Genomic DNA, 23,096 nt, shown 5'->3' with positions numbered 1-23,096 from the left:
AAATATAGAATCATAGAATCATAGAATATCCTGAGTTGGAAGGGACCCTTAAGGATCATCAAGTCCAACTCTTGACACCACACAGGTCTACCCAAAAGTTCAGACCATGTGCCTAAGTTCACAGTCCAATCTCTTCTTAAATTCAGACAGGCTCGGTGCAGTGACCACTTCCCTGGGGAGCCTGTTCCAGTGTGCAACCACCCTCTCTGTGAAGAACCCCCTCCTGACGTCCAGCCTAAATTTCCCCTGCCTCAGCTTAACCCCGTTCCCGCGGGTCCTGTCACTAGTGTTAATGGAGAAAAGGTCTGCCTCTCGACACCCCCTTACGAGGAAGTTGTAGACTGTGATGAGGTCTCCCCTCAGCCTCCTCTTCTCCAGGCTGAACAGGCCCAGTGACCTCAGCCGTTCCTCGTACGTCTTCCCCTCCAGGCCTTTCACCATCTTCGTAGCCCTCCTCTGGACACTTTCCAACAGTTTCATGTCCTTTTTATACTGTGGTGCCCAGAACTGCACACAGTACTCGAGGTGAGGCCGCACCAGCGCAGAGTAGAGTGGGACAATCACCTCCCTTGACCTACTAGCGATGCCGTGCTTGATGTACCCCAGGACACGATTGGCCCTCCTGGCTGCCAGGGCACATTGCTGGCTCATATTCAACTTGCTGTCTACCACGACCCCCAGATCCCTCTCTTCTAGGCTGCTCTCCAGCGTCTCATCGCCCAGTCTGTACGTGCAGCCAGGGTTTCCCCGTCCCAGGTGCAGGACCCGGCACTTGCTCTTATTGAACCTCATGCGGTTGGTGATCGCCCAGCTCTCCAACCTGTCCAGATCCCTCTGTAAGGCCTTTACGCCCTCATTTGAGTCCACAACTCCTCCAAGTTTGGTGTCATCAGCAAACTTGCTCAAAATACCCTCTATTCCTACATCCAGATCGTTTATAAAAATATTGAAAAGTACCAGCCCTAAAATGGAGCCTTGAGGGACCCCACTGGTGACCGCCCGCCAGCCTGATGCAGCCTGACGCAGCCCCATTTACCATAACCCTTTGGGCCCTGCCCGTTAGCCAATTGCTCACCCATCGTATGATGTTTTTATTTAGCTGTATGGTGGACATTTTGTCCAGTAGGATCCTATGGGAAACATATAATTTTATATGTGTATTACAAATTGCATATTATATATTGTTATATACCAGATATGTTTATATTTACATATTTTATATATACATATAAGGAAAAGGTAAGGGAAAGTAGAAGAGTAGAATATACAAGTAATTCTCTCTTCTCTAAATACCTTATCAACAAGTTTTAGGGTTTTCAGAGGTGCAGGGTACTTACCAATACAGCTTACTAAATAGAGACAAATTATTCCCCTCTTACACAATAATTTGAACACTATTTAAATTCCTTCAGTCTTCTCAAGATCAAACAAAACCTGCTCATACTTTATTTTACATCTTCCAGACTCTTGATTGGTTCTGTTGTTACCTACTAGACTAATTCCAGTTGTTCTGTATTGTTTTTTATTTTAGACCACTTCTTGTCAGGCCCATTCAAAATTCTGACATTGCTTTCCTCCTGTTTATGATTCCTCCCAAACTAAGTTCCTGTGAGAATGTAAAACATGGAGTTTTTATTCTATCATCCAGAAAATTTATTGAAAATACTAAATAGTACCACATCTAAGTCAGATTTTCTGAGCAACTTGTCTTTATAATCTTAGATTGATAACTACAATTTTCCAGAGTTGCGCTTCCTCTTCAAGGTTTCATTCAGCTTCTTTCTTTAGTTTGTATTTAGAATGTTATGTGTCACAGCAATGAAAGTCTAAAGACCTGCAGCATATACAAGGCTCCTGCCTGGTTCAAGATGATTTATTCTTCGGTGTTTGCAGCTGAGGGCCTTATTTGGTGCTACTAGTATCTGATCTTGTAGCTAATTACTAATTATTGGAAATTCAGCAACACTTTTTGAAAATTAAATTTGAAAATGGTTGATTTCATTTACATCACTTTTTATCTTTGTTGTTGGACTCGATGATCCTTATGGGTCCCTTCCAACTCGGGATATTCTATGAATCTATGATTTTTTTAAATGAAGTCTGTGGCTCTTTCAGGTTTTCTGGAAGCTCACCCAGAGAGGTGATTCAGAGATGATTACTATGTTTTTGACATTGTTTCGGCTTGTTGAAGCTATTCTCATGCTTAGTAATTGGCAAATTTTCATAATTCTTGACTTTAGGACATTGAGTAACTTGTAATTAAGCCAGTGTGGCCATATACTATACTTCTTTCATTCTCTTTGCTCTGGGAGTATTTATGACTTTAATATTTTTATTTAGGATGCTGTTGGCAGTCGCTACCCTCTTTTTTTCCTTAGCCATGCTTCCAGCCTGTAGATTTGCATTACACATTTATTTCCTCTTCATGAGAACTATGGTCATTATGTCTGTTTGTGCATGAATTTACTTAAGTTAATGGCTTCAGTGTAATCTCTCTCACTAAAGCATGGTCATGAAGACAGAGGCATAATTGGATTTATTGAGTTTATATGTTCTAATTTCCTAAGAAGCTGTATAATCTTACTCCAGAGGTAATAAAATTTTGAAGTTAAGCCAAAGCCTGAGTTAAAGTGAGTTAACAGAGTACTCTTACAAAATATGTAGTTAAGGTCTTTGAATTTTTGAATATAATAAAGCCTTTTACATGATTAAATGAAAAAGAGAAGGGGGCTGTGCTGTCACCACCCATGCTCATTCAGACTTTTTCTGCTATTACAGACTCTTCTAAAATGCTTTCTACTTAGGATTATGATGCTGGAGATGCTCACAATTGTTTCTCACTCCTAGACTTTCCCAGCTCAACAGCTCTTCATAGGGAAAGTCGGTGTCCTTGAAAAGAGTTGAGGTTTGAAATAGGATCTTTCAACACAGTTCTTTCATTTTGTAAATTAGACTCTCACTTCCTGAAAGCTGATTAAGGAAAGTCAGCAAAGGCAGGAGACTTATCTCTGTCCTCCAGAAGAGTCATTAATGCCCATATGATGTCTTGGATGTAAGTGCACCAGTGAGATAGCCGAAGATGCACATTTAAACACAAAATGGTTGCTAATCATTTTACTGCAAATATTGATGTGGAATTACTGTATGGTTTAGGAATGTGTCATTGAGTGGGGTTTTGTTCTGTGGCAGGTTTAATGCATGGAAGTAGCAGGAAATGAGATTAGCTCGATTTAGCTCAGCAAAATGAAGTTTGAGAGTGTGTATGATTGCTTCGTATTTGTGTGTTGCAAGTAAACACTGTCAGGGGAAAATGCTACTTAATTTGAAAGACAATTCTGGTTTCCAAACAAAACCAAATAGATATAAATTGGCCATTATTACATTTAGACTGAAAATTAGATGAATGTTTCTAACTGCAAGAACAATCAAACTCAGGATTAGTTTTTAAGTGGGATTAGTGAGAGAAAATAAAACCCCAGGAAAACAGCAATTTCCTTTAAGGCAGAACTTGATATATTTATGGGAATTTTTTGAGATGGTTTGTGTGCTTTGTGGCTTTCTGTGCATGGACTTGACTCCATGATTCTTTGGTGGTCCACATTCCTACTAAATTATATACATTAAAGGAGGCCTTAATCTCATCTAATCAGCTAGGATCCTTTTTGAATAATTGAAAAGTACAGGTATTCCACATGAATATTTATGCTATCCTAAAATAAATACTAAAGGTAGACAGCAGAATTCTTCTTTATCTAGAGAGTAAATCAAAATCAATTTATAGAAAAATCATACTGTTTCTATGGTAGACATGAGTTGAATATGACCCTGTATAATTCACAAAGTCAACTTTATTGTGCTTTAAGTTGAAAATACAGTGGAGACTGTGTGACTCTGCTCCATTGTGTTACATTTCTTATTTTATATGAATACTTCCTGTAATATGGTACCCAAAATGATGCAGGTATTCCAGGTTTGGTCTTTCTGGCTCTTAGAAATGAGTTAGTCCTTTAGACTACATTCCCACAAAAGTGCATTAATTATTTTTTTCAACCAACAGTATTCAATATATTGTAAAGGCTAATATTTCATGTTGCTTCATGAATTATGTGGCCAGAGTCTGTGCCAATAGGTGCTAACATAGGTATCTTGATAAAAAAGTGAATGTAAAGACCCTTGTAATGGTGAAATAAATTTAAGAATGTCAGAGCATAACACTGAACATCCTCTTCTGGAACAGCAAGTTCTCCCTTCTTTTGGAGGCAACCAAATATCTTATACCTTTCTTAACAAATTACTGAATTAATTTTTACTCCGTGTATCTAATTAAACAGAAAATAATAAAGTAGAATAATTTGCTTCCTCTGTTACAATTAAACATACTTAGAGTCTTGTGCTACAAGAACCAGTTTTAATTACAGAGCCTTAACTTTAATTAATTGCAATTGCAAATGGGTGTAACGGGAAATTCATTTCATACATATAAAATATATCGATGCAGGGAAAAACTATTGAAAATGGATTACACTGAAATTTTAGAGATCTGCATCAGAGATGTGCTACAGCGAACAATACAAAAATATTCTATTTCAGTCTGTAATAAGTTCTGCTCCAGAAGACGAGCTACTGTCTAGGGAATGTATATATTTAATTTCCCGTTTAAGCAGTGATTTTCTTATAAATTCAGGCAAGGAAAGAGGAAATGTTACTGGACAAACAAGCTGATTTTAAGTGTTCTTTACTAGCAATGATTATTCTTTGTTTTGATAAATCATACTGAATGTGTTGCTGGAATAGAAACATAATCAGTTTCTATTATTTAAAAAATGAACGTGTTTAATGAACTGTAGATTTTTGTCAGTTAACTGAAGTTCAGTTAGTCTGTCAGTAAAAAAATTGACCAATCTTCTAACTCAAGAGGTTGTTTCCTTTGACTTTATAAGGATCAAAAGCTAGCAACATCATTTAGTACTGGATTATTTTTGCAAGGCAGGTGAAAATATGTATTTTGAATCAGTTATATAAGACGCGGTAATCTACGCTGAATATATCTCTATTTTTTGAAGGAATTTTTAAAATTATGATACTTTATTATAGGCTGAATTTATTGTCTATTCAAATAATGTAAGTGTAAATTATTTAAATAACATTTATCAATAAATGAAGCTGCATAGATCAAGAAGAAAGAAGTAGTTCAGGACTAAGTATCTAGATGCAGCTTGCCAGAATGCTGCTCAATAAGATGGCATATACATTTCAGACTTTTCTGCCATTGCAATTCAGTGGTTAGCTTATTCAAAATTGAAAAGCCAATGGGGAGGTTAAAAAGTGGGCAAACTTGTTTCCTATGAATAAAAATTCCTCTAGTTACTATGCACTCTGAGAGATGATAGAAAGCAGCTTTGCTATGACATCTGTCAGCTCCCTCTGTCCCCTGGATGCAAGGACTGATGTATATCTACATCGCTGAATGTAGATAATGCTGCTTGGCTTGTGCACTTTCGAGGTCTGGGCACAGACTTTCCTGGTAGAAACTGAAGCAGAGAAAGCATTGAGTAACTGTCTGACCTATGATGTCCTTTGTCTCTAGATCTACCACCTTTTGAACAGTGGGTCCACATGAATTCTTCAGCCCTCCTTGTGCTGCTATTTATTCTCAGAAGCTGTTTTTTCTGGTCTTCAGTCATCCTTTGCTACTTTTAACTCTAGCTGAACTTTAACTTTCCTAATGCCCTCGCTGCATGTACATTTATTCTCTCAATGTTTCTGCCAAAAGATAGAATCAGAAGGATAAGGATAAGCAGAGGAGATGTATTATCATGACTTGAGCAGATGCAGTGAAGTTAGGCTATTTGTCTTAGGCTAACATAAACATAAATTATGTTATATGAATGGTGATAACTGTCCTATACTCAGTACATCATCTGCAAAGACATGAAGTTCGTGCTCTGAATCCTTTGTGTAATGGTGTCCATTTACCTTTATCAATTGTAAAAGCTGAAGTGTTTAAACTTATTAAAGTGATATTAGTCTTTGAGAACACTTCCCTTGTTCTCAAGGAGAGCCATCATGGCTTTTTGGATAGTAGATATTATCAGGAGGAGTATTCATGTACATATTTGCTGCACATATGGAAAGAACAGGAGAAAAATGGATGGAGTAAGGTTTGAGGGAGATACTGTGATACCAGTGGGAGCAAAACAACAAATATTTCTTAAAAGGGTGTGGTTTGGGCCTTTAGAATTAATTGATGTAAATTAATTTTTACATCAATTGATGTAAAATTGATGTAAATTAAGATTTATATCAGAGAATATGGGTCATCTGGCAATTTCTAATGTGATAGGTGTTGCAGTGATTTTTCTTAGAAGATGGTTATGACTTGTAGTAACTTATGCTGATATATATTTCCATTAAATAAAATCTCTCAAAATCTTTCCTTTGATAAACACAATAAATAGATTAAAGATAGTACACTATAGACACTTGTTACTTATTGTCTGCTCCTACTGCCTGTTGAGTCAGGCAAAACTCACTCTGAGAAAATAACTTAAAATGGCTTTTACAGAGTAAAGAAATAAAAAAGGGGTTAAAAAGCTGCATGGTTTCCAGACTGATCAGGATATTAGAGAATTTTTACTTTAAATTTATTAATTGGGCTGGAAACTCAGACTTATGTAAGATATAACTAATGTGCTCTATAACGTGTCTTGTATTTCAATCATAGTTCTATTAATTTGTAACAAATACTGAAAAGAAGTATGTTTAATTTCAATAATAAAACTTTCATTTTGTTATTGTGAGCACCTAGTTTCTCTGCTTAGGTGGTTCTGTTCTACCACTTATGTCCTGCATTCAATTTAGCACACACATTTCCACTAAAACACTTGCAGGTAGGTAAAAAAAATGACTTCTGTTTAGTGAATTTCTGTTTTTAGCACCAATATTGTCAACAATGCCAGTTACGTTATCATCTTTTTAGTTTTCATGTTTTCTGTGAAACTTCTTCAAAGGTGGACTTTTCAACACATACAATTATAAATATATGTATATTTATAAAATATGTGGAAATATGGATGGATTTTTTTTCAACCAGCAATTTACCTATAAGACATCAGCATATATATCCATGCTCTCATGTATGCTTTGAACCAAGTCCTTCTACTCATTGAGATCTGTGTTGAGACAGTCCTCAACACAGATCTCAATGAGTAGAAGAGGATGGGGTCTAACTCTATTCCATACCATGACATAGGCCCAAGAAAGGCTATAAACTTGCCATTGTCATACATTATCAGTATTGTCTGCATATTGAATAATGTTATAATTGTCAATTTTGAGTTACTCTTTATTTCATACCTTTCATATCTTGCAAAAGTAATTGCCCTATTGGACTTAAGATGTTGACAATTCAAAGCATTTCCAATGAGGAAAGGACTATATCTCTGAAACAGAGAATATAAAAGGCAGGAAGGAAATGTACAGCAAAATTAAATATAAACAATTTAGAAGATTATTACTAGAAGATATTTTGTAATGTTACTTTTTGTGAAGAAGTTTTGAGTCACTGATTCAAGTGATTGATTTTTTTTTTTTTTACTTTGTCATTTAAATACTCAAAATCATATTAATTGGTATGTATTTAATAAATAAAATGTTGCTTGCAGTTATTATTTTGTGGCAATATTGAAAATACTGAAGTATCTTTGAGCTTACATATGTAAAGAGTCATTAAGTTACCATTCAAAAAGGAAAAAGGTGAAGTTGTAGTGAATATTGTGTAGTTTAACAGTAATTTCAGGAGAGAAAATGATTTGCAATTGAATTTCTGTTGAGGATCAGGATCTGTTCTGAGACAGCAGTGTCATGAATTAGATTTTCTTCTTGTTAAAAAGAATGTATCATATTTTGCCCTGAAAAAAAAACCACAGCAGGTAATTAAACATTCCTCAACAAGCTTAGTTTTGAAATTGTTCATTTTATGTTTTAATAAATGAATAGTTAATGAGTAAGAGAAGTTAAGTGAAGGATGTGGATTTCTGTGGTAGAAACAAAAGGATGGTTCGCATTTCAGAGCTGTCATTAGGCAAGAATTGGCAGGATTTTGAGGCAAGCCATTAAGTGGCTGAATTAATAGGGGAATATCAAGGTTATGTACTGTAATAATGAAAAGGATTGTGGAGTTGTGGAGGAAGAGATGTCATACAATGCAGCAGATACACTTTTATTGTGTAGAGATTCAATTTATGACTGAGCAGCCAATTCTAGATATCATAAAAACACCATCAGGGCAAAGAGGATAAATCAGGCTAAAAATGTAGGCTAGACACTAGTACTACTATCAGTAGCACTGCTGATGTGGTGATGCCAATAAAATAATAAAATCAATTGAAGTCTTCCTGCCTGCTTTTCTGAGGCAGGTGGCTCTTTGGAAAATTTCCATGTTCATGTGTCCTGCTGTTTAATCCCTTGTTCCATGGCTGCTGACCCCTTTCACACCGCAACTTAGCTTCACTCTGAGCTGTGACTTAGCACTAAAGTAGACCAAGAAAAAAGCTTTGGGTGAAATGGCATCTGTAGGGACTGGTGGCTTTCTGAAGGGCCACCTGACACCTATGCTCATGAGGTGTCACTGTGTCTCCTCGTACCAGCAGAGCAGACCCGGGCTATTTTCTCTACAGGGTGCTGTTGATACCATCAGTGTCTGAACTGAGGCAGTCATTGCACATATCACCTTGCATCTCTGTTCTCCAAGTCGTCTCTGTATTTCAAATATATGCAACTTGAGATCTGATATTCTTTTTTGCTACTGAGCTGTTACAGTGAAGGTCCTCAAAATATCCCTGCTAGGGCAAGCAAAGATGTCATAAAGTAGTACATTCATCCAGGAAAACGTAATTTTGCTTTTCTTGAAGAAATTCACAAACTTATCTGAATGTTTTCTGGTAAGAATATTCTTCTAGCCAAAAAGTCAAATCTTAGCATGTACAAATGTTATTATAATGCTATCTTTTTTCCTAGATTGTAATAAGAAGCACTCTTTTCATGAAGTGACTATGCATATCGGAGGAAAGCTTGGGATATGAGACAATGCTGAGAAGATAAGATTGTGTAGATAGAGAAGTACGAGAGAAAAAGAGGATTTTTTTTGTGTAAACCTGGAAAAGAACCTTGCCTTTAAAACTGTTACTCTACCTGTGTAATATAAAGCAGAATCCAGTTTCACTGAAGTTTATGCAACAGTTATGAAGGAAGAAATAAGAAAAGAAATGTACTCTTAAATGATGATTGACTAGGGCTTTCTCTTCTTGTTGAAAGAAAGTGTAGCGCACTATAGATTCCAGATCTGTGCAGTGACAGTAGTTACAAATGCATCAAAGACAGAATTTCTGGTCTTCATACTGCATTAAAAATATGCTGCAGATAAATGATGAAAAAATATTTTTATTAATTATTGTTTAAAATGGACATGCCCTTGCATACAGCAGAATTAATACTTTCTTTATTTCCACACAGCCGAGGCAATGAAAATAGACTAGCGCTACGACGACAGACTATTCTCCGGGAGAAGGGGAGGAGGCAGGCCAGTCGAGGGCCAGCGTATATGTTTAATGACCGCTCAACAAGTCTTTCTCTTGAGGAGGAACGCTTTTTGGATGCAGCAGAATATGGAAATATCCCGGTGATTCGCAAAATGCTAGAAGACTGCCCCTCACTCAATGTCAATTGTGTGGACTATATGGGGCAGAATGCCTTGCAGCTAGCAGTTGCCAATGAGCACCTGGAGATCACAGAACTTCTACTGAAGAAGGAGAACCTGTCTCGGGTTGGCGATGCCTTGCTTTTGGCTATTAGCAAAGGTTACGTTCGGATAGTGGAAGCCATCCTAAACCATCCCGCATTTGCAGAAGGCAAGAGGCTTGCATTAAGTCCAAGCCAGTCAGAGCTCCAGCATGATGACTTCTATGCATATGATGAAGATGGAACACGGTTTTCCCATGATGTTACACCAATCATCCTGGCTGCTCACTGCCATGAGTATGAGATCGTCCACACTCTGTTGAGAAAAGGGGCTCGGATCGATAGGCCACATGACTATTTCTGTAAATGCAGTGAATGCAATCAGAAACAAAAGCATGACTCTTTCAGCCATTCTCGGTCCAGAATCAATGCCTACAAAGGTCTAGCCAGCCCTGCTTATCTGTCTTTATCCAGTGAAGACCCCGTAATGACTGCCTTAGAGCTCAGTAATGAGCTGGCCGTGCTTGCTAATATTGAAAAAGAGTTTAAGGTGAGTAGAACGATACCTATTCTGACAGACACAGAATTATGAAGTTCAATTAAAGGCTTTTCTCGTGTTCCTTGAACAGGAAGACATTGGCATCAGCTTCATTAATAAGAACAATAACATGGGGAAATGTGTAATTGTTTCATGAATGGAACATTTAAATTTCTGGGAACTTATTGCTCTGTGCTGACTGTAATTCATACCATGTGTGTAGAAGGTGCCAGTGCCACATCCTATCAGGCAGGATAGTAAAGGAGGCACAACCTGACCTTCAAACTTGTGGGAGAAGCTGGTTTATGACAGGGGAAAGAGGAGACTAAGGTTGGACAGTTTTGTCACTTATGCAAGCCAAATTGAACGATTCTACTCAAAACCTCACACATTCATTATTTTCTCATAGTTGAACTGAAAACTTTTTGTCATTTCTTACAACATTTTACAGTTATTCACTAAAAGGACTCTAAATAATGTCCTTCTTTTCCCTTTTAATGCATAGCTTTTCTCTTGTGTTTCTACTCATCTCTTCTTGTCTTTTACTAATTTATACTTGGTTATAGTTGAACTCAGCGAAGTTAAAGACTTTTTCAATGTTATATAGAATTTGTAATGTTACACAAATGCATGATTTTGAAACAAAATCAATAGACCCAGAGATTCAGTGCCCATTAGATCTTTGGAGCATGAATATTCTTTTGTGTGTGTGTGTGTGTGTGGATACACTGGTGTGCAGCCTAAAAAAATATTTCTATTTCCCAGTTTATTTCTATTATTTAAGACTGTAAGAATCATAGATAGAAGCTTTTTGCTTTCAGTAACTGCCACGTGGGCCTTGTTCAAACATAAGCATTGTTAATTATGACAAAACATAAGCATTGTTAATTATGACACTGTTGTGGTTTAACCCCTTTTGGTTAATTAACTAAGAACCAGCTAAGAACCCACAGGCTCTCTCTCACTGCTCCACCAGTCAGACAGTTTCATAAAAAAAAAAAAAAAAAAGCAAAGAAACAGCAAGCAATGCACAAGATTTCTCACCACCAGCTGACTGATGCCCAGCTAGTCCCCGAGCAATGGCAGCTTCCCCGTCCAACTGCCCCCAGCTGTTATTGTTAAACATGACATCATATGGTATGGGACATCCCTTTGGCCAGTCTGGGTCAGCTCCTGGTTGTGTCCCCTTCCAGCTCCTGGTGCACTCCCAGGTATCTCGCTGGCAGGGCAGTACCAGGAGCTGAACAGTCCTTGGTCTATGTGAGCGCTGCTCTGCAGCAACTAAAACATCAGTGTGTTATCACCAATATTTTCATCCAAAATCCAAACATACAGCATGATACAAACCTCTATGAAAAAAAAAAACAACAATAAACAAACAAACAAACAAAACTTAATCCCAGTCCAAACCAGAACACTTAGATTAACTAACATCACTTGAACTGGGACCCTGTTGAAAGAAGGTGCTAATATATGATATTACTGTGACACAGCATGATATCTAGTCTTCTCTACCAGGAGAGCAAACCCTCTCCAAAGCATTAAAAGAATCATTTCTTATGTTGTGTTAGGAAGAGTGTGAAGTTGTCTTGATCAATATTTAATGTTAATCTTTTAAACACGGCTTTTAAGCACAGTTCTCAAGGTCATGAACCTGTCTTTGCTTAGCTGACTTGAGCTGAGATGCTTCAAATCTGAATTAGTTGCTCCTAACTCATGCTTGCACTGTATCTTTGTGGCACCAATCCATATACAGGAAGCTGAAATCTTTCTTTAAGAGGGAAAAAAAGGAGGTGGAATGTGCAAGGGGATCTAAAAAACAAGAGTTAAACTGCTGGATAGGAACAGGGGAGAATTTTTATTTTATATCAATAAGACCAATGTCTGGAAAAAACATTTCAGCTTAATGCAGAGGATAGAAGTCTGCCCCATGGAGTCCCTGGCAGAAATCGTTAGGACCTTGGGACAGAGGTTTTATCCAGTGCTTGCATGTACAGTTTAGAGAAAAGTATTTAAACCACATACTCTTGTTTCTTTTGCTTTAGCAGCTGCTGAAGATATGAACAAAAGGACTTGATTAACTTAAAGGGGAGTAAATTTAGAACAGAAGAGAAAAACATTTTTATACACCATAAATGCAGCCTGTTAAGTTCACAGCTATGTTGAGATCAATGGCATGTCTGATTTGTAGGGACTGTATAGCTCCGTTTACCACAGTTGGAGTGACACAAGTTAAGATTGTTAAATAAAATCATCATCTGGAACTGTCAGCAAGAATTGTTCTTCAGATGCGTGCTGCAGTACAGAACTGATGGGGTGAACAGGGGGCACAGTGTTTGTCCCTGGTGCCACCAGGGCCAGGAAATGCAGCACAGGTGTGAGAAAAGATGGACTGGTTCAGACAACAGGCTTCTGCAGCCTGCACTGCTGTTCCATGAGGAGGACCTTATACTGTGTGACCTGGCTCAACCCCAAGTGACCTTTAAAAAAAGTTCCTCTTTTGTTGCTGTTGTCTACTGCTTACAGGATAATATTGTGTGAAGAATTGCAAATGAGATTTTGAGGTACTGTCACTCAGCAGAAGCAGGAGGCTGGACAAGAGGCAGAGCAGCTCCATATTGCTGAGCATAAGTCAGCCAAGCTCTGCTGGGGACACACACGTGCTTTAGGGTAGGGTGAAAGGAATAGGAACAGTGAGGAGCAAGAGCACAAGGCAACACAGAAGTTTAAGTCTCTGTTAATTTAAGGTTTAACCAGGAGCAGGCAGCTGGTGACGTAAGGTCTTTCAGGAACATTTTTGTAAGTACTAAAATTATAAGGCCATTCTGGATAAACATTAAAGACAGGGGAATATATTTATACATGTATGTGCAATGAAAAGTGTTAACATTTACACTGTATGTAAGTAGTAACATTTACAATATCTACACAACCTTGGGGCTTGACTGCAAACTACCTGGCTTAGGTTCAATGCAGACAGTACAAAGGTTGTGTTTACAAAGCTGCAGGAAATGGACACCATCATCTATTCTGTCTGGGCTTGTCTGTGATCCTGTCAGCTCGTATCACTGCTTATATCCCAGCAATTTATCTATAAAATTGTTACCCTTACTTTCTTCAGGAGTTGGCTACAGTTGTTCGGAGTGTAGATTATGAATAAAAATGTGGATTTGGTTAAAATGTGTTACACATGTTAGTGTAATCTAAGTATGTCTTCTGTGCATGGATTAGCTGGACATGGTAAATCTTTAGCTCCACCTAGGGTTTACCTGAGCCATTTGAAATATTCTAAAACATTTCTAAATGAAAATTGAGTTTACTGGCAATATACTGTTTTAAAATTCACCTATTTTTCAGTGCTGATGGAGTATTATTTGAGATAACACTAACCATGAAACTGTGATTTAGACCCAATTTCAAATCCCATACTCAGCAGAAAGCACTATTCTCTGGAACAAGCTCCTTTCTTTGCTTCAGACATCTGTAGGAATTGTCCTTATAAGTGTTTTGGAGGATAATTCTTTATTATGGATAAATACAGAAAAAAGTAGAGCATGACTGCTGAAGAAAGAGTAACTGGACTGTTGTGTGTAGTATTTCTGTACCAAGCACACAGTTAATGTAGGCTTCCCGAGAAATTTTGAAATCTGCAAGATTTTCTGAAAGCCATTTAATTTAACTTTGTACAACATAGCTAAGTGAGCAGCTTTATGAGGTTTGATAGCATATGAATCCTTATTTGGAGTATTGTGTTTGTATTTTCTTTCATCTAAATTCTTTGCCCACCCTAGAGCTAATATCTCTGCTCTGTCCATAAGTATGAAGATGATATCTGACAAATGTTGTCCTGCAGAGATATGGCCTGGAGTTTTGAGAGGGACAGCTGTGGCCCAGCGCTGTTCAAAAAGGATAAGATTTGCATTGAATGCAGAGTTCTCTGCAGCTATAATGGCAACACACTGTTTTATTATATAATGTGATGGAGTGGAAAAATATTTTTTTTTTCAATAAATGTAGATGCGTTGCTGTTTGGTGTAAATTAATACCCCAATAAAGTCTTTTAAGTTTTCTTTCCTGATGAGAATCAAAATCCAAACTATCAACTCAAAGCCTGATTTTCTGTTTGTTTTCAGTTAACCCTTGTTACAGAATTAGGGTCCCAAGTCTTGATTGTGGGTATTCATTGCTCTTTTAGAGAAAGGTTATCATCATCTTTTAGAGATGAACACCTGAGACATGGAAGGGGTAAAGGCTTCATTTGTAAGGGGGACAATATGTTTCTCTACCTACTTAGATGCCTAGGTCCAACATTTAGGACCCACTTTTGGGGGGTCCCTACCAAGGCACTGGTAAATCCTAAATCCACCAGGAGCCAGTGGCTTTTCACAGGAGGCAGCGTAGAGAGGGCTCCTTTCTTCTGGGAGGATCAGTTGTGGTGGTGCCAACACTGCTGTCCTGCTCATGGGGTCAGAGGTGAGGCAAACGGCTGGCCCAGGATGTGGTCGGCCCAGTGGCCTCTGCTTTCCTACCCAGACCACCAGGACAGACTGCCAGGAAGGACAGGTGACACTGCTGGACACAACGTCCACTGCCATCCCCATCCCTCCTGTCATTCCTCTGCCACCAGGGTCCTGTTCATCCTTCTCCAGAGTGCTTACCCCAAATCTTCACCCTCCTTTTGCAGGGTGGGAGCAGCCTGGGATGCTGATCCCTCAACCTTGGCTTGCCAACATTTGGCAAAGCGGAGATTTTCCTGAACTTCAGAGAAGCCTGGAACCAACTTTGTCACACATAAAATAAAGCACACACCTACCTGCTTGCAGAATTAAGGGCTGATTCTTTTGAGCCTCTAAATGTAAATTAATTGCAAACTGCCTTTTTAAGTCTTGTAGGGCTGCTTTTTTAATTCATTGTTTATGATTTGCAGTAAAAAGACAAAAACAAAAACACAAACTTGTGGAATTCTCAATGTGCTGTTGGCTATTTTAGAAAGTGAGTTAAGCCAAACAAATTACCATTTTCTCTTGGTTCACATTAATGGTAAGAGACAGGAGAACTGGAGGGGAAGTGACTGTGCATCTGTGACTGAGACAGGGAGATGGTGAGAAGCATGTATTGCAATTAACCATTTCAGCTGTTACTACACATTTTTGTGCACTGAGGAAACAAGGGACACAGAAAAAAATATATATTCTTCATTAGAATAAAGAATTTTGTTTGGAAAATGGCCAAAGACATTGGTGTCCACCATGGGGTAATGGTCTCCTCACATACTGTTTTGAAAATCCTCAAAATCCAAAATGTCATGTCTCAGTCACCAGTGTGACTGTGTATGCACATATATTTATCACATATATTTATCAGCCTAGAACTGTTCATTGTACCTAAAAAGGTACATACGTACATAGGTTGATTCTTTGTTTTTCCTTTGCCTGGGAATGTCAAAAAGCTGCTTTTCCTCTAACTCTGAGAACATTTCAGTATTAAAATGATTGAATAGTAAGTTTTACCTTAGCCACTGGTACAAAAATGAAAGCCAAACAGAAGGTGATATATTACTCTCAAGAAGCGTCTTTCTAAACTGCCAGGACGTTGGGATTTTGGTTAATCTCTATAGTTATTCATTTGAATAGAGAGAAAACAAATAATACAACAGTAAAATATACAACATGTCATGAAAAAGTTAATTTTATTATTTAGTTTCTGTCTTCTCTGCAGAGAAATGCAAAATTCTCTGACAAATCTGAGCTATCTTGCTTACATTACATTATTAAACATATAAATCACAAACACTTATGGAGTCCTATAGTGGTATGTGTATGCATCTATGAATATTTGCATCCATATAAGTGAAGTGAAATGTAAAACTCAGATGCAATCCTTTAATATATACAAGTAATAAACTCCTGGTATGTTATGTTTAATAAAGAACAAATATATATGAATTACACTCTCAGCAAATAAATTAGGATATCCTGCATACTACAGATAATGGTTTGTATTCCTGGCTGTGCATTAGTTGGCAGTTAGTATAAGGAAGTATTTTAAAAAGAATGGTAGAAGAGAGAATGCTATGAAAAACAGACCAGAAGAGGGAGAAATGTTCCACTGTAGTAACAGTGTTTGTAGAAGGCAACTTTGAACATGAAACTAGAGACTGCATGAGCACTTCTGTATGACTTTTGTTGTTGTTGTTTTTTGCTTCATTCTTTTGTTTGGGAAAAAATGTACAGTAATTACGTCTTTTTAAGACATTAAAAATTAGTAAAAATTAGTCAATTAAAATTATTAAAATTATTAAAAATTAAAAACATCAGAAGATTGTGACATATGAATAAGAATATCTCTCAAAAGAACTAAGCAGGGGGTAATAAGTCTATACACATTATTTAGCTTTAGATTTACATCTATATCTGTATGCATCTGTCTACCTATCTACCTAATTTAACTTTTGTGACCCAAACACAGCTGCGAGCAAGTAGTGGTTAATGAATTGTGGTTTACAGTGACGGATTTGGTAATCAGTGACTGAGAAAAATAACAGGTAGTTAAACCAATAACCAACTGAACTTGCCATTACAGGGCAATATTTTGGCCGACTCACCAAAGTCTGAAATAGTCATTAAAATACAGTATTTCTAAAAGTTTCATTAAAGTTTTGATTGGCTATAAAGTAAGTCTTGAGAAGTAACCTAGATGTAAAACTTGATGGTCTAAATGACCAAGATGAGATGTATCCTAATCTTTGTGAACATTCAGGGGAAGTAAATGCTGGATAGAAAAGTGCTGTTAACCTACGACAAGAAAGCAAAACAAAATGCAAAAAAACTATTGATACTCAACAAATGTATAACTGGAATGCAGAAGTATTTCTCTGTTTGTTCTAAACATCAATTCACTTTCTTTCTTCCTTTCTTTTCCAGAATGATTACAAGAAATTGTCTATGCAATGCAAAGATTTTGTAGTTGGACTCCTTGATTTGTGCAGAAATACAGAAGAAGTGGAAGCTATTTTGAATGGTGATGTAGAGATGAGCCATAATAATGGAGAACATGGTCGCCCCAGCCTTAGCCGCTTAAAACTTGCCATTAAGTATGAAGTAAAAAAAGTAAGCAATTATGTTGATGGCATGAAATCATGGGATTATTGAATGTTTATGGTACGGTAGCTTTTGACATTTGAATGAACATTTCGGCCCTTCTTTCAAGTGTATTTTACAAACAAAAGAATACTCACCCCAAATAGCTTGCAGTATGAAAAAGAAATGGATATGCAGGGTGGATACTGGCCACAGTGAGTATGCAACTTAATGGTTCTAAGAAAATACTAGCTGTATGCAAATTTTTTAGGTATTTACTTGGTTTTAGTTTTAGTGTACTTAAAAAAAAAAAATAAAAAGGTGGAAGAAATTTGTACTAATTCTGAAGCCTGGGAAAGTATAAGATTTAATAAAAAACAGATGATAGCACAGCAGTCTTGTGCTATTGATACCCATTTTTTGTCAGGCTGTTATGACTTACTTAGAAAATTGAGAGAACTTAATGAAACTATGTGTGTCACAGAAAATGTATATTTTTCTGTATGGATAATTGGAGACACAATCTAGGAGTAAAAGTACTACAGTGGGCTCTAGGCACCAGGCAGTGTTGAAAACATGACATCACTTCTTTGGCTGACTTTCCATTTCCATTGCCAATTTAAGTCTTTGGTCTGCATTTGAAATGTACTCATTGAATAGGATCAAGCTGAGTTAGTAGCTACACCCAGACTCTTGAATTACCCAGAAGCTTCTCTTGGATAATATAGGTTGATAAGTTCCAGATTATGTATATATGTGAGAAATTATTTGATGAAGTTTGTGCAAATGAGGGACACGAGGATTTAGTTCAGGAACATGTTTAGAAAGCAGGTTACCCTGAAGTAGGGCTGTCTGATCTCAGAGCAGAAAGATCTTTGATAAAATTTCTACATAATGAAACAAATCAGATCAATACCGTGAAAATGATCAATTGCTTATTTTAATGAAAAAACAGAAATGGAATCAGAATGCATAAAGATCCAGTATGGACTGAATATACAGATCTAGTTTGTACAGGAAGAGCTTCAAATTTTTTATGGAAATGGAGTTCACATCTCTGGGTCAAACCTTAAAAATTGATATGTGAGCAATATTTACAGTGTTCATGAATGAAAGAAAAGAAGAAAACCTTTTTGACTGAGGAGCACCTACCAGCAAATGAACACAAACATGGAAAACATTTGGAAAGCAAAGTTCACTAAAGAGAGCTAAAAAAACTTTCAAAAGGAACGTACAACATTGAACATGTCCTTCACAGTGTTTGAGTCTTTATCCTGCCTTGAATGGGAACTTGCTCTCAACATTTTCCATTGCCTGTTAGATGACATTTCTTGCACCTTCAGCCAGTCACATAAAAGAGAACAAAGAGAACTATTCCTGAAAAATCTACTGGATTCATTTAAACTTTTAATTGTGTTTCCATGTTGAGACTTAAACTTTAATGCACAGAAGAATCCACCATTTATTAATACTACCATTTTAAGATGCTTCTTATACTCTCCAGAAGTTTTGACAGAAAAGAGGGCTGCAAGTCCAACTTTTCAGTTTTGCAGTATACGTCTAAAAGATTCCATAACCAAGTTACAAATAGCCCTTCCTTGATTTCCTGCAGAAGTGACAGTGGTATTCTTATGTCAGCTGAAAAAGTGATATTTTCCAACATGGCATGTGAAAATATGGTGTATTTTTTCTTTCATAACTGAACGCTGTATAGCATCATTTGCAAAACAGAAAGACTTAAAGTTTTGGAATTTCTGAGGTAGCAACATGAAAATCAGAGATGTAGGAAGCAAGTGGAGTTTGCACAGATAAAGTTGATGGATAATTACACTTAGAAGGAAATTAGTTCGTGATGGACCCCTTTTTTAAGTTAATGTATTTATTGTTGCTAATAGCAACAAGCGCATTGCTGGGAGATTACACTCATCAAAAAACTTTTTTCTTATACTCCTGTTAATGCTCCTTTGAATATAAGCTGAGTTTTTTCTAGTCCCACAGTCCAAACACATTGCACATGGCTACTATTTTAATAAAAGGTATTCTAATAGTAATATTCTGTTGTGTTTCTTTTCTCTATTACAGTTTGTAGCACATCCCAACTGCCAGCAACAACTTCTCTCAATCTGGTATGAGAATTTGTCAGGTTTGCGGCAGCAGACCATGGCAGTGAAGTTTCTAGTTGTTCTCGCTGTTGCAGTAGGACTGCCCTTCCTTTCAATGGCTTACTGGATTGCTCCTTGCAGTAAGGTCAGTTGACGAAATCTTGTAATGGCCATTTATTAATATTTATAACATTTCCATGTAGATTCCTGGCTGGCAGATGAAGCATGGGTATATGTATAAATTACTGGTGTGCTCAGATGGTGCTTCAGAAATGTGTTATTTTAAAGCTGGGTTAGAACAGAATGGCTGCAGTATTATATGTTCTGATAATTGTAATTATGACAGGTAACTGTATTGTGTTAAATGCAAAGTATATTAAGTTAAGTTACCATAGCTGAACAGGAGTCATCTTGTAGAAACTGTAGAAACAATGAGTCAAACTATTCTTCATTAGTTGCTGCATTAGTAGTCAAGTGCTGACTACTAATCCTCATTTTCCATTTTTCAGAGATAGACTAATGGGTTGACTATTGTCAACCCGTTGGCTATGGGTTGACTCTAATTACCTCAAAGGCAATTTTATTTTTGATTATGGAAAATGAGTAGATAAAGGTCACAAGATCATGAAGCCAGAAATTAGCACAATCATCATTGGTTTCCTAGTCAAGGTGGATTGTGTTGGCTTGTCAAGACAGTGCTGTGGCTCATTGTATTCCATTAGGTTTTTAAAGCAGCCACGCAGCCTCTCTTGCATCCATTTATAACATGATGTTGTTTTGGATTTGGATACTACCACTTTATCTCTTTGGGTGACATATAGACTGTGGAAAGCCTTTCCACTGTGGACAGTTTACAGTCTCTAATCTCTCCAAACTTTGTGTTGAAACTCTGTTTTAGTTGGTTAGCCACTATCCATTGCAAATGGACACTGATGGAAGTTTTCCTTTGAGAGTATATTAGAAGGAACAAATGGATCTTGTAAGGATCTTACAGTGTGGTGGTTTTACCGTGCTGGGCAGCTAAACCCCACAACCGCTCTCTCACTCCCCCTCCTTTAGATGAGGAGGGGGAGAAGTAAAGCAAAGAACAACTCACGGGTTGAGATAAGGATAATTTAATTAAAGGGAAATAATTATAATAATTAAATAAAGACTACCATGAACTAAACAATTTAACTAAGGGGAAATAAAAAGGGAAAGGGGAAAAGGGAGGGGAAAAGGAAAAATAAAAAGAAGGGAGGAAAACAAACAAAATAAATGAAGGCTATATGGAAGTGCAGAGGAAAGAAATTACTCTCTACTTCCCACAAATGAGCGATGATTGACCACGTTCTTGAAGCAAGGCCTCAACGCACGCAGCCGGTGTTCGAGAGGAGGACCGACGTTTTCTCAACGAGAGCCCACCCCACCCCTCTTCTTCCTGTTTCCACCTTTTATTGCTGAGTGTGATATCACATGGTATGGAATATCCCTTTGGTTGGTTTAGGTCAGCTGCCCTAGTGATGTTTCTCTCCTCACTTTTTGCCCACCCCCTAGGAGGGTTAGAGAAAGGCCCAATGCTGTGCCACTGCTGCTCAGCAGTAGACACAACACTGGTGTGATAACACTGCTGTTCCAGCTACAAGTACAGAGTACGGCACTGTATGGGCTGCTGCAGGGAAAGTTAACATTCCAGCCAGACCCAGTACACTTACAGAGCACAATATATCTATGATTTTAGCAGGCTGAATCCATTGCACATATGATTCCAGGGATAGAGGAAGTTTCAGAGAGGATTGAAGTCTTTTTTCTTTTTTTTTTTTTATTGTTCTGTGAGAGGGAAAAGGTGGGTCTTTTCTGTTTTGCTGTATTTTTCATTTCTTTCAGTACGAACAATAAAAATCAGTTATATTATTTTCAATTTTCTATATAGTGACTAGGATTTTTATGAATGTTTTTGTCTGAAAACGCACCCTGAGATTCAACACTTTAGTAATTGTTTTTCAGCTATAGCAGTGACTTGTCTATTTGTCATTTCCCTTTTTTAATGATTTATTGGATCTTAAAGTCATTTTGAACAACCATACATTCTAGAAAAGCTATTTCAAAGTAGCTTTTCAAAGTCAAGTTTCAAGGGACAACATCCTTTAACATTTCACTTCATCTGTTCCTTTTCAATCATCTCATCCTGTGATCTATATGTTGGATGTTTCATTATATTCTGCAAATATAAAATTCAATCCATCTTTTTAAGCAGTTGCAATTTCTTTTCTTGTACTTCACTCATACTTCAAAATCTGTTTCCTTTTTTTTTTTTTTTTTTTTTTTTTTTTAGGACAAAAATGTCATAGGATTGCCATAGGATTGCTCCAATACAGAACATTATCTATATCTATAACACTACCTATCTATGGAGTTCATTCTGTGTATGAACTGATGGAATTTTATAATTTCTTTTTCCTACCGAGATAAATTACCCATATTTTTTCCAGATATGGAACTGTAGGTCTCAGTAACAGCAGGAAGAGAAGACAGTATTTATGGTGAAAATAACAACTGGCATTGAAGTTATTCTGATACTTTTCTTTAAATTCTCATGCCATTTTTGAGAAAGGCAAAAAAAAAAGGTGCAGCCTTATTGTCTTTGTAACAGTTACAATATCTCAGACAGTTACTTGTGCAGCTATACACTTTTCCTTCTAGGAAAAAAAGCACAAAACAAAACAAAACAAAAACTTACTTTGAGCTTGACGCGCATATTGGGAGTTTCACATCTGGAAGAAATTTCAGAGAAAGCTGTGGACAGAGGCCTGTTGATTTGGCAGGAATTCACCCGTGTTAGATTCTGAACAACAAATGTCCTCTTAGTGAGTGATCCACTCAGCTTAGCTGGTGATCCACTTAGAGGCACTTCAAAAGTTTTGTGAACTATTTGCTCTGATTTTCTGTCTGGTAGTTTAGTTTAACTACAGACATAATTAACCCAAACCTTCTCAAATACTATTTAGTTGCATGACATTTTGAAAGATGAAATATTATTTTCACTTTTGTACAAGAATCTTTATAAAGTCTGAGCTCTTCAGTTATAATTAATAATAGAATTTATATTAATAATTTTATGAATTTATGCATAATTCAGTCAACCTCTGGTCAAGATGGGGATCTGAATTTGAAATTCAGTCTTCTTTTTCTGTTCCCATCCCATTGGTGTTGGGATTTCTGAAAAAGTAATATCAGTCCCTATGTGTTTCTAGAATGTTCTGAGGGTTGTACATATTCTATTTCACTGCAGTGGAAGAAAAGAAATTTAGTGTTATGTCCAGTACATGAGGAGCTTGGAAAATGTTCCCCCTAAAAAGTATATGCATTATCCCTTTTTGTTACCAGGCTTTTTTCCTTTGTGACAGATGTGCTACCCAGAGACCTATCTTCTCTATATCAGTGCCATACTCTATAATGTTATGATACAGACTGTTTCTGCAGATTCACATGGAAGGACTAACATTAATCACTGACTAAAGTCCTCAGACACTTTAGATGACCTTATGTATGGGGTATATGCAATATAACTAACCATATCTTGTCCTAGAATCATAGAATCTTAGAATGTCCTGAGCTGGAAGGGGCCCATGAGGATCATTGAGTTCAACTCCTGGTTTC

At 37.1% G+C, this 23,096-nt stretch overlaps 1 protein-coding gene across 3 annotated transcripts in view; it reads left to right on the top strand.

The window, feature by feature from the left end:
- Nucleotides 1-23,096, top strand: part of TRPC6 (transient receptor potential cation channel subfamily C member 6) — a 99,427-nt gene that overhangs the window by 49,959 nt on the left and 26,372 nt on the right. For all 3 annotated transcript variants that reach the window (XM_084505664.1, XM_084505663.1, XM_084505665.1), the window contains exons 2-4: nucleotides 9,514-10,288; nucleotides 17,200-17,385; nucleotides 19,438-19,602. In XM_084505664.1, coding sequence (XP_084361790.1) covers nucleotides 9,602-10,288; nucleotides 17,200-17,385; nucleotides 19,438-19,602 — 1,038 coding nt within the window. In that variant the 5' untranslated portion in view covers nucleotides 9,514-9,601. The remainder of the gene's footprint in view (nucleotides 1-9,513; nucleotides 10,289-17,199; nucleotides 17,386-19,437; nucleotides 19,603-23,096) is intronic.

Source organism: Aythya ferina (assembly GCF_964211825.1).
Source record: "Aythya ferina genome assembly, chromosome: 1".
Taxonomy (NCBI): Eukaryota; Metazoa; Chordata; class Aves; order Anseriformes; family Anatidae; genus Aythya; species Aythya ferina.
Note: the sequence above shows the minus strand (reverse complement) of the source record. Positions and strands in the feature narration are given on the sequence as shown.